Below are 13015 nucleotides of genomic sequence, written 5' to 3'. Positions count from 1 at the left end.
GGCGAGTGGCAGAATGGCATGTAAGAGCCGTGGAGAGATGTAGTGATTAGTGAATGAGAAATCCCTTTGGACCGACACTTGCATTTGTCTCTTTATACCAGGAGGAACCACTGGATGAAAGCTCAGTGAAGAAAATGATCCTTACATTTGAAAAAAGATCATACAAAAACCAAGAGTTGCGGATCAAGTTTCCAGATAATCCAGAGAAGTAAGGCTCTGTTTTACTGATGCTGTTTCTCTTCTGAGGTGTTTTGTTTGCTGTTTTTGGTTTGTTTTGTCTGCTGGAGTTTTGTGGTTTGCGTTAGGAGTCCCAGGACGACCCACATGTTTAGGAACTCACTGGAAGGACTCACAGGCCTCAGAGTCAGTGGTGCTGAGGGTATATAGCAGGATCAGCAAGGGGAAAAGACGCATCAGGCAGAGCACAGGGAAACTTACACGCAGACTTCCTTTGTCTCCTCCTTCCACTGAAAGGGGTCAGGCTGACACGATGCTTTTTCCAGCAGTGAAATACATCAACATGTGTGCAGTTTCCTCTGTCCAGGAAAGCTCACACGAGGCTTGGAATCCAGAGTATTTATCGAGGACAAATCACGTAGGCATTCTTTGCCAGCAACAATCACCATAATTCCAGACTCCCTCAAGGAAAGCAGATAGAAAAAAGTTAAGTGCCCCAGGTGGTCAAAACAAGCTTATTAGCACTTCGGAAATGTTTTAGAAGCCGAGTTCCCAGATGCCAGGCTAGGACCAGGCCCTTCTAAAGATCAGTCCTGTTATGTTAACTCTTTTCTACATTATTTTTCTCAAGACCCAAAGAAAACTGACCTTGGCTGCCTTTAGCGATACATTTACTATTGAGAAAATGTCGAAGTTCTTGGGGTTAGACAAATAACAGATGTGACTCCCAAATGACCTTGAATAAGTCACACCTTTTTTAGCCTGGGGTGTCTCATCTGAATCAGGAAATAGCACCTCCTTCACGGAATTGTGAAGATTGAATGAGCAAGCGTTTAGCTCATAGTACCTAGTACTATGCTTACATATGTGCTTACGAAATGATGGTTTTTTGATGGTTACTGCACTGGCTCCTCCATGCACTGAAGAGCTGTAATGAGGGATCTGGGATCTTTCGGTCAGTTTTGAATCCTAAGTAAAGGGATTGTCATATATTACAGATTTTAATGCTTAAATCTCTTTCCTTCCCTGTCTTTCTCTCTCCCAGGACATACTCTTTTAATGAATCTTAATACGTCCAAGGCCTCTAGGCAATTAAGAGTGGGGTAGTAAGTCTTTGCACTCAGGTTTATAGCTTATTAGGCAGACTGACTCTAAATGCGTGGTAGAAGGAAATATTCTTTGAAAGAGATACAAACAAAGTGCTGTGGCGCATAGAGGAAGAAATAATGAATACCAAGTTGGAGGCTTTTAAGGGCTTCACAGAAGAGGTGGTATTTGGGCCAGGCCTTGTAGAATGACTTTGATTTTAACAGGCAGAGAAGAACATGGAAAGGCCTGCCAGGCAATGCAACTAGCATGAACAAAGGCACAGAGGTATGTGAGGTCACCGAGTCCTCGTGGCAACCTGGTAAGGCTGACGTGGTCTGCTCCGTTCTCTGTGTGCTCCAGATGAGGAGGCAGAGAGAGGAGAATCTGGTTGCTGGGCCTAGGGCCACAGCCCTCTTTGACAGGAGACGTGGCTGGATCGGGGCTCAGCTTTCCCAGCATCAGAGTCCTATCAGGTTTTGTGCTGACCTCCACCACGAAGTAGCACTTGTCATACTGTACTGTGTGTGTGTGTATGGTTACTTAGGTAACACATACTAGATTGTCACTGTAAAAAATGCCAACTGCATAAAAATAGAGTAAAAAATGAAAGTTCTCTTTCACTGCACTGACCTCCTTTTCATTCTCCTACCTGGAGATTGTCCCTGTGAATGTTTCTGTGAGTGTCCTTTTAGATTGTTTTCTGTATACTTATTTACACATATATGTAGATATACAAGTATTTTTTCCTACCTAAATCATACTGTATATATTCTGCACCTTGATTTTTTTTTTGGGGGGGGGGTCAATAATAGGAGATCTTTCCATGTTAGTATATGCATATTTACCTTATTTTTTGTGAGTGCTTATAGTATTTCATGGTTTGCAGATACCATGATTTATTTTATTAACTTTCTATTATGGACATTTGCTTATTTTAAATATTGGCTTTTGTGAACAATGCTTCAGTGAACCTTTGTGTACATATGTCTTAGTGTAAAATGTATTTCTATAGCATAAACGTTGAGTTCCTAGTTTTAAGAGTCTGCACGTTTTAAACGTGATAGGAACTGCCAAATTCCCCACCGTGTCCCTTTATTCTCCCGCAAGCAGCTCTCTTTCCTTATGTTCTTGCCCCCAATGAAGGTAATCAGTCTTTGACATCTTTGCCATTTTGCGTCATTATTTTTTTACTAAGCAGTCGTCCTGCATTAGACTCTGTATTTTGAGGAGGTGGACTATGTCTCATTTGTCTCTGTTTATAGTGCCTAACACAGCTCCACCTGTCATGCTCTAGGTGCTCAGTGAACATGAGATCTCAGATAGTTGATGTCACCTTTATTACATCCTTATCTCTCGGAACCTAAGGATCCATTATGAAGAAGTTATGCCATAGGTTAACACTGGAAATTTAAGAAATTCAATTTACTTCTCGGAATGCCAGCATTGCCTTTGCCCATTGGGCAGGAATACTGCTGTCAGTTTAGAGCAGCGCATTTCTGTAGGTTATGTACCACATCTTAGGTACCACAGATGCTAGTGTTACAGTTCATAAAGTGGTTTTAAGGAAATGCTATTTTATTTTTAAAAGTCAGCACTGTTTTCTCTCTAGACAAAATTTATGTACTATTTTAGTTTTCGATTTTGAACATTTTAAAATTGAAATTATGCAGAAAGAACATTTTTCTTTCATGTCCAAAAGTGGTTAGGAAACTACATTGTGTTTTAACCTTGAGTTCTTGAATTCTTACTGGTGCAGTGTCTTTTATAATTCTCTAGCCCAGCGAGGTGCAATTAAGATGAAAATTGCGAGAGCATATTTGAATGAAACTTTCCGGTTGAGATCAGAAACATTCAAATTTATTTTCCCATATATGCAATTGTCATTTTGATTGCATACCCAAAAATGCCTCTCTTCATTTGGCTGCCTTTCAGATTCAATCGACAATTCTCCTTATGCAACCTCTGCTTTGTACTGTGTAATCTTTCTCCCAAACATCACATCGAATAGAATGTGCTATTTCCCTATTAACTCCTTTAGTAGTTCTCCTCGTTTTTGCAGGGGCAGAATTATTTAGTTTAGTGGTTCTCAGAACTTTTTAATCTCAGGACCCCTTTGTACTCTTTAAAATATGAGTACGCCCCAAAGTGCTTATCTTAGAAAATTCTGGAATATACAAGCACACATTTCATTAGCCATCAGGGCAGTGATGTCATCACATGTCGTGTAGCCATCGGGAAAACTCCACTCTATCCTCCTGAGAGAGTGAGAATGAAAAAGACAAAAATATACAGGTGTACCTTGGAGATATTGTGAATTTGGTTCCAGACCATGCAGTAAAGTGAATATCGTAATAAAGCGAGTCACATGGTTATTTTGGTTTTCTAGCACATGTAAAAGTTATATTCATACTATACTATAGTCCGTTAAGTGTACAATAGTATTATGTATCAAAAAAATGTACGTACCTTAATTACAAAATATTACTAATAAATGCTAAACATCATCTGAGCCTTTAGTGAGTTGTAACCTTTTTGCTGATGGAGGGTCTTGCCCTAGTAACATCAAAGAGCACTGATCACATGTCACCATATAGAAGTAATTAGAAAGTATGAAATATTGTAAGAATTGCCAACATGTGACGGAGACATGAAGTGAGCAAATGCTGTTGAAAAAACGGTGCTGGTAGACTTGCTTGACACAGAGTTGCCACAAATCTTTAATTAGTTAAAGCGCTATAAAGCAAAGCACATAAAACAAGGCATGCTTGTAATGTTTTGGAATTATTATGAACATAGTTTTTTATATTTTAGACCACCGAAAGGATCTCCAGCTACCTCCTTCCCCCACCCTAGGGTTCCGGGACCCCACTTTGAGAACCACCGATATAGTTGGGTGGAAGAAGCATCGTATTCTCTATGCGTTGGTAGCTGGTTTTGTGTTTGCAAGAGGATTCATCTAGTTTCTGTTATTTTCCTGGTGTTTTTTAACTTTCCTGGTCATTTGCTAATATTTTTACTCTTGTAGTTGAAGGAGACTATCCTGCTGGTCTGAAGCAAATGTACATGGGCTGGCTAGCAGAATATTCTCCATGACACCAGACCGGATCGACGACCCCATCTCAGCCTGGGTTACTGTTTTAATATTGCTCTATTGCTTTCTCACTGGCCTCGAACTTGATCCTTTCCTCCAGCTGTGAGTCATCTGTTGCTGAGTATGCCTAATCCCTAGACAGCCCTCTGCAATCATAGTGTGTGCTTTAAATGAGTACGCTTGTACTTTGTCAGCACAAAGAAAATTTTTTTTTTGTTACAGCATAGAAAGCTTGAGGTATCTAGATTTGTTGAGCACCTATTTATTATATGCCAGCTATCATTAGGGACTTCACATTTATTATCTCTTTGAATCCTCCTTATAATTCAGCTAGGAAGATTAAGGAAGTTGAGGTTTAGAGATAGGTTAGTTCTGTCTCCCTTGACTGGGTTGGGGTCCAGTGCTCTGTGTTCCAATGACAATTCTCTTGGACAACACCAGATATCCTTGTGATGAATTGTATGTAATATATTGTTTTTATTTGATACAGGCTAGGGGATCCATGAAGACAGGGATTATTTTGTTATCTTTTCTATCCTCTGTTTCTGGCACAGTGACTGGCACCTAGCATGTACTCAGTAAATACTTGTTGACACACTGTTCATGGTAACACGGCTAGTAAAGAGTGTGGCGAGGGATGTGATGTGACTCACGTCGCATCAATCTCATTCTCAAATCCAGGTATTTCCCACTATTATCTTGTTACTCATGTGACCCCTGACCCCACTGGTATTTTTATGATGTTTCATTGCTCACAGTTTAGTGTCCACTTGATCCGTTTTGATAATTTTCTGACTTTCTAAACTTAAAAACATTGGGTTAAGACCGCATATGTAGAAGAATTTCAAAGTTGGGAAGGTTGGAAGGTACAGTTATTCTCCCTTCTAATTCTTGATTTTTTAAAAATATTGCTATTAGCTGACCCCAGTGACAAAGACCTAACTTTCCAAAGAAACATATTTCATCACTTGGCAGCTCTGACTTATAAGATTTCAATTCAGAATGAAAAAAAATTTCAACAAATACTCACATGTGAAGATATCTAGATTCCTTATAATTTCAGTTAGTTCTGCGAATTATTTTCTCCATCTCTCCCAAAGTGTTGTCCTTATAACAGACGTCATAAACGTTTAGGGTCATCTAATCAGCATAACTCTGTATTGTCTTCTTTTTAAATCCCAACCATAGTAGCATTTGTGGCAGCCACTTTGCCTTTGCTCCTTCATTTGACAGTCGGTCATCTGCTGAATTGCGGACCAGGGAGTGTGTCCAGTGCTGGGTGTCCACAGATGAATGAGGAGTAGTCTCTGTTCTGGCAGAACTGTCTCACGGTCTGATTTATATTGTGATAACAGTTAACTAAAACCATCAAGTTCTTTCTACACTTGTGCTCTTATTAAACTGTATCTTTCCTGTCCCATGCTTTTGTACTTGACTTTTTGGTTCAATGCAGCTCTCTGTATGGATCTTAGGTAACTTTCCTCCTGTTAGATTTGGTCCACCATTGTTGCCTTTCAGGAACTTTTTGAATTAATTTTGTCAGCTGCTGTGTTCACTTTTCTCTGTAAGCTTTGTGTTACATGACATCTGTTACATTTGCCTTTTGTATCTCTTCACCCAAGTTGTTGATCAAAAAATAACAATAAAATAATATAGTTGATCTAAATAAGCCTACGGATGAGCCCTGTAAGATATCACCAGAGGCTTCTCTCCAGGCTGACATGCATTCATTCACTCATTTATTCATTCACTACCACCCAAGTCTTTAAATCTTTCCTTTGTACTCAACATGATTTTGTTTACTATTATTTAGTGTGCAGTCTCACTTGCCAGTTCTTCCTGGTGAGCTGTGAAATTTTTTTGTCAAGTTACTCTCTAGAAATCATTTTTTTTTTTTTAAAAGTACCCTTTTAAGGCAAATAAGCCTCAGAGGTTTACTGAGCCCATTAGGTTCAAAGATTATGTAGCTCCACTGCCCCATGGACTATCTGAATTCTGCACCAGCCCTTCCAAGTCATGATTCTTCTGATTTGGCTTCCACACTTTAAGTGATGGGGAACTAGGAATCTAAAAAAGTGATCTATTTGTAAGTACAGTGGAAAGACCCTTTTAAAAAGTCATATGGGCAGAGGGGAATCTTGACAAAAATAATTTTGAAATTTTCCTCAATAATAAGCAGGTGAGAATAGACAAAGAAGCTTTGAAATAGAAGACTAACAAGGGAGTGTTTTGCACTAAAAGCCGTAAAATGTGCTATAACAATGTGGAAGTGTGGTCGTGGCTCAGGAATTTGCAGACATAATCAGTGAAACAGAGTGAAAAGCCCATAAACAGATTAGAATACACATTAAAATTTAGTGTATGAGAGAGGTGGCATTTCTTCAAATCTGGAAAAAAGATTATGGTGTTGGGGCAATTGGCCAAACATTTGCAGAGACTAAAGTTAAATCTTTACCCTATATCATAATGCTAAAATAAAGTTCAGATTTATTTAGTCCTAAACATTTAAATATGTGTAAACATGAAAGTACACCATAAAATATATCTGATCTTCACATAGAAAATATCTTGATCAGGATACATGTAAAATAGAATTCATAAAGGCAAAGATTTGACTACTTAAATTTTTGAAAAACTTTATGTTAGAAAGCACAATGTAATAATTAAAGAGCAAATATTTTCCTCTTGTTTATTTTTTATAACATGACAGAAATTAATTTCCTTAATATATATAGTATATATAAATCAATAAATGAGTACCCTGCTATAAAATGGGCAGAGAATACAAATAGCTAGTAAACATTAATAAAATTTCAATCATCTTAGTTCTCAGAAATGTAAAATAAAATATAAGTTAAATTTCTCATCTCATACTAGAGGAGATTTTAAACATAATACTATTTTTGAAGAGAGTGAGGGAAGCAGGCACTTTCCCCACTATTGGAACTTTTCTCACAGAATGTATCAAAATCTGCTAAGTTATGCGTGCTGTTTGATTTGGCACTTTCTTCCTGGGCATTTATCCTAACACCATAATTATGAATACATGCATCTTAGTGTCATTTGAATGTCTGACAAGCGGGGAGTGGTACAATAAAGTACGGTACACATACATGGGGAATACCATGCAGCTTTTAAAAATGTATTATTTAGCACAGGAGTTTCAGATAGGCCTAATTTCTGAACCTGCTTTGTGGTTGAGTGGTGATCTCTTCTTGGGGCAGCATGTTGAGGATTCCGAAGCTGCATCTGGGCTCAGCAGGGAAGGGTGCTGTGTTTGGTGAGGGATTTTGCCATGGGAGAAGGAGAGAGGCTGACAGCAGTGTCCGATACTGGCCTTTCCTGTTGTCGAAGAATGTTTAATGATAAAGGGAATTTTTCAACCTGCATGAACAACAGCAAAAAATTGAATATAGAACAATTTATTATGTAGGCTACTATTAGGGAGAAACAGGGTATAAGTTGAGAAAAATGGCTTAATATACCAGAATATTATCAATGGTTATTTCTGGTTAATAAGATTATAGATGATTTCTGTTTACTTTTCAAGGGCTTGTCTCTCTCTCCTCCCCAGTTTTCTACTAAAAGTAATATTTTATAATCAGAAAAAAAAATGTGTAACTGTTATGATTAAAAATAGTAAATGAGGAAAAACAATGGGCATGTTTTAAAGAATTATAGTTTCCAGATATAGTTCCTTACAGAGTCCAGATTTCTGGAGAGGTGATCTCTGATCAGGCCCTCAGCATCTGGAGGTCAATGAGGACTTTGCGACCTCATGAGTCCCTGCTTTATGCCCCTTTTCTTTGTGATCTCAGTTCAATTGAGCAGGCATCTGTGAATATATAGAGACAAATATGTAACTTCTGTCTTTAAGAAGCTTACATTTTTGCAGGGGAGATAGACATGTTAGAATAACAATAGTAGTAGTCATAGAATGAAGGAGAAATGAGAGCAAACATGCAGTGCTCATATATGCCAGGCATTTGAAAAGGCTTCATATGTTTTTATTCATTTACTCTTTACATAGTCCTAAAGATAGGTACATTTATTATCCCCTTTACAGATGAAGAAACTGAGGCATGGAGAGGCTAAGTAAGTGCCTAAGTCAGGATGTAATCCAGGCAGTCTGGCTCCTGAGTCTTTAACCACTGATTCCTCTCAGTCACTCAGTCAGGTATTGTTCAGGTGCTTTACATAGATTAGCTCATTTCCTTCTCAGATTAAATCTTGTTCATCAGAATCTTAGTGGGCATTCACCGCGGCTGGGCATGAGCGGTGAGTGCAGAGCAGTTCTGTTCTTAGTGCCAGGGCATGGATGGATCTGTTGAAAGGTTCAGGTGTGGAAGTATCGTGTGAGTGAAGTCTCATGCTATGTAAGGTGTGGTGGTGATTACAGGATGCCAGAGACTAGATCTGCTTTATTTGGAGATCTACCTCTTAATCACCTTACTGGAAGGGGTGTCGGGGAGGAAAGGGTATTTTGGGATGGCAGCAGAATCTCAGTTTCTTCCTTTGGGTAAGGGATGTAATTGGCCCTTGATCTTAAGTGGCAGAAACCCTTTTTCAAATTAGTAGGATAACTATGTTCAGGGCAACAGAGCAAATTCCCACACCAAGGGGTAATGTTAGCTAATCCATAGGACTTGTGGGTGGATCACTTAATGCTGCAAAATGCTTTGGGAGCCTCTAAAAGGCAACTTGTGTCTGCAAGAGTAAGGGAACCCTGTAATGAGATCTGAATCCAAGATTGATTTTTGTAATGAGGAAATCGATTTCCCAGGGAAATTGCGTGACAGCATGATGTTTGGATGAGTGTACTTCTTGGTTGGTCTATTGTAGACATTTTGACAGATTGTCTCTCTTTCTGGGTTCTGTTGCTGTTTGCTCCTCAGTGCTGATAGTACCCCTCTCCTTTCAGTGATGCTATCTTGTTTTCTCCTCCTAGGTTCATGGAATCTGAGCTGGACCTAAATGACATCATTCAGGAGATGCACGTGGTAGCCACCATGCCAGACCTGTACCACCTTCTGGTGGAGCTGAATGCTGTTCAGTCTCTTCTCGGCTTGCTTGGACATGATAATACAGATATCCTTTCAGATATGTCCTCGGTAGGAAGGCCGACGTGGGCGAATGCTATTCCCTGTCTTCCCCTGCCTGTCTCTGCTGTAACGTCTGGTGTTCTATTTCCATTCTAATTATAGCCCATCTTGAAACACACACTGCTCTTTACATATTCAAAAATCTGGTTTGTATCTATTAATAATTATTGGGCACTACTTAATTGTCCTGTTAGCTCTTATTAATACTAGAATTCATTGTAATGCATCTGTTTATACATTAATAACGTTAATTTTTCAGGATCTTGATTCGAAGTCCCATCGTGGAGACCAGGCCAGACAGGGTTTGAAGATGTCGAGCTAGACATTATTCTGCGAGCAGATGGCACAGTGTAGATGAGCCTAGAGGATGCAGTGAACCATGATGGAAAGCACATTGGAATGTCCAGGAAGAAAGGGATTTTTATCTGTTTTGTCCACTGCTATATTCCCAGTACTTAAAAAAAAAAAAAAAAAAAATCTGGGTGCACAATAACATTTAGTATTTGTCAAATCAGCATTAGACAGACAATCTAGGTTTGACTCCTTGCTTCATATTTGTATGAAATTTGGTGCTCCTCTAGCCCTTAGTATCCTCATTGGCAAAAAAATAATAACTTGCCTGTCAGTGTTTTTGAGAGGATTAAAGGAGCTCATGTAAGTGCTAAGCAGTTTCTGATAAATAGTAGGCACTTAGTAAATGTTACTTTTAACTGAATCTGAATCATGACTTTGAAAACAATTTTATGCTTTGTCTTTGGTATCAGACGTGCAATATTTTTAGTGCAAAAGGTTTTTGGTATGCCTGTAGCCAGGGCTATGTTCATTAAAGTAAATTCTCTTCCAATAGCTGTTCTGGTGGAATCCAGATTTTCAAAGGTAAGAGACAAATGTAGTTAGTCTGCTTGAGTGATATTCACGGGGAATCTGCTGCTGCTTCATGTTATTTTCATCTTTCTGGTAATCTCTCTCCTGAGAGCATGTCTGACTAGGTTCTTTCCTGCCCGATAATTCTCATAGAAATAAATCAGTGAATAATTTTAACACAGGCTTCTTGAAGAGTGATCTTAAGCTATTTCTGATACTTCATGTAATGTCAGTATTAAAAATCGCTATGTCGGTCTCCAGATTGATGAGCATTCCCCAGGGTTCACTGCAGAGTTCTGGGTTGTCTAAGAACCCGAGTCAATTAGCTTGTTTCTGGATGAACTCAGTAGGGTCTTATGAATTCATTCAGTAGACATGCTTTGAGTGTTTCTTACGTACCAGGCACTGTGCCAGGCCCTGAGGAAGCATAGGCTATACTGGATGTTTAAGCAGCATCAGTCATATATTGGGTATCTACATATGATTAGCACTGTTCTAGGTACTAACTGCTCCTCCCAGAATTAGTAACTAAGAGTTCTAGTTGTGACTTCACACTTCATTTCACCCACACAGAATAGTAACATTTTTAGAATCTGAACAGACCTTAGAGATAACTTAGCCCGGTGCCTTATTTATTCATTTAGTGATAAGTCTGCGCTCCACATGTTGGACCGCTAACTCTCGAGGTTGAGACCGGCACTCCCGGCCCCTGGTTTCCATTCCATAGTTCTTTCTAGTGCACCTTGAGTCTTTTCCCCTTAGGAGTTCCTATGTCCCTGACAGTTGCAATCAGCCCATATATTAACACAGAAATCACCTGTTTTGTTTCTGGAAACACTGCTCTCATCTTTTCCCTATTCCCACTAACTCAAAATAATAGTAGCCGCTTTCCGAAGCTACTGACATTTTGCTGATTCACCAGCCTGGTTCCTGCTGAGGAGAAGACTGACATAAGAAGCGCCGCTTGGCATCAGCATGCTCGGGAAAGGCAAGGGCACAGATGTTCCAAGTTGTTAAGTTCTGGTCTTTAAAAAGGAAAAAAACAAGTCCCCGTGTAATAACTTTGACAGACTGCCATTTCCCTCCTGTTTCTGAGCGCTAAACTGCCCCCCCCACCATCGTGTATGCCAGCCTTCACCCTGCTGCCCCAATGATATGTTTTTTAAAAATCTGATTTTTTAATTATGCCCTACATAAGATTTAAAGTGCATTTGAAAAAAAATTTTTTAATTGCCTAATCTTAATTAGATGCAGCAATTAGGGTAAATGTCATCTTCCGCAAGGTACAATTTTTCTTGAAAGTGGTTTCAGGAAAGGGTAGGTCCTCTTGACTTGCATCTAACAAATCCTCGATCGGTTGGAATGTTGATCTCTCAGCAGCACTGCACTCTGCTTCTTGTCTTATCTGTGATCTATAATGGAAATTTTTCTCCAGGAAACGGTTGTTAACAATTTACTGTTGTACAGCTGTAACTGCCCGAAACACCTTACCATGAATAAACAATTTCATGGCAGTCATGACTTAAATTTTTAATCTTTTTTAACTCTTCATTTATCAACCAAGACCATACATGGATGGTTATGTTCCCAGCAAGCACAGGTCATCTTTGCTTTGTCCTTCTCTGAGAAAACATAAACTATAGGGATTTTAATTGGATCAGAGCCTGGCTTGTCGTAACCTTAAGAGGCAGAGGATGTGAGAAAACAGCTTGTGCCTCGTCCTTTCAACCGTGAGAAGCAGCTTCCGAGTTTCTTCTGGCGCTCTGCATCACTGCTGCCGGTGTGGGCTTGTCAGCGCTTCTGCGCCCCAGCTCCCCCTGGAGAGGCTGGAGCCAGCCATCGGTTGGCTGCAGAGTGGAATTCTGGTCTGTGAAGAGCATCTCTGGGGGTGAGGGGCAGAGAGGGAGGGGCACATCTGAATGCATGAGGAGAGGGCACAAGAGGAGAGCGAGTTAGCTGCTGGCTTTTAGAAATACTGTTTTTAAAACATTTTTTCCTTTACCATTAATCATTTAAACATGTTTAGAGCACTTTTTTAATGGATCTTTTGGAGTGCTTCTGCAGAAAAATAAAACCAAAGGTACATCTGAAGATATTTTCCTAAAATATTACTAAACAAACAGTTTTTGTGGCCTAGTTTAAGCCAAATTTACTCAATTTGCCTAAAAGAACAAGGAGGACTAGAACAGGGGGAAGATGAAACCCCGAATGGTGGCTGACCACCCCTTCTGCTACCCTCCTGCCCCCTGCCAAAATCACCAAGCCACCAAATCCATAAGTATCCTATTTCTCTGTATCATTTTCTTTGTTCTCAATTTGATGATAAGTCAGTGGAATCCTTTCTAGAGTCCTTGTGGTAGATCACGGCATTTGCTAGCTTCTTTAGTATAATAAGCCTTTTTGGGTTTTCTTAGGGAAACAAGAAACAGTAACTCCAAGTTGATAGCAAAAATACTCAAATTACTATGTGTGATGGTAAGTGCCCTTGGAGTGTTATGCTCAGGGAATGCCTTTGGAGTTCTGAGAAGGTGTGGGTCGTCTCTGGCTTGGGGGCGATTAGGGGAATTTGGCACTGGAGGTAGGTAAGCGTTTGATAGATGTGGAGATTAGAGTGTGTTTCAAGTTTATTTTCATGGTCTCTATCTTGGCAGTGGAAATTGCCGTTCCTCACATACTGGAAGCTGACATGCTC

General features: G+C 39.6%; 1 protein-coding gene across 3 annotated transcripts in view; it reads left to right on the top strand.

Moving 5' to 3' along the window:
• CTNNBL1 (catenin beta like 1) overlaps positions 1 to 13015 on the top strand; it is a 139250-nt gene that overhangs the window by 32668 nt on the left and 93567 nt on the right. For 2 of the 3 annotated variants that reach the window (XM_016148289.2, XM_036229426.1), the window contains exons 3-4: positions 102 to 208; positions 9306 to 9445. In XM_016148289.2, the coding sequence (XP_016003775.2) occupies positions 102 to 208; positions 9306 to 9445 (247 nt within the window). Of the gene's footprint in view, positions 1 to 101; positions 209 to 9305; positions 9469 to 13015 lie in introns of all 3 variants that reach the window. The other variant, XM_016148290.2, reaches the window with a different exon arrangement.

Source organism: Rousettus aegyptiacus, unplaced genomic scaffold (assembly GCF_014176215.1).
Source record: "Rousettus aegyptiacus isolate mRouAeg1 unplaced genomic scaffold, mRouAeg1.p scaffold_m13_p_12, whole genome shotgun sequence".
In the NCBI taxonomy this organism is placed as follows: domain Eukaryota; kingdom Metazoa; phylum Chordata; class Mammalia; order Chiroptera; family Pteropodidae; genus Rousettus; species Rousettus aegyptiacus.
Note: the sequence above shows the minus strand (reverse complement) of the source record. Positions and strands in the feature narration are given on the sequence as shown.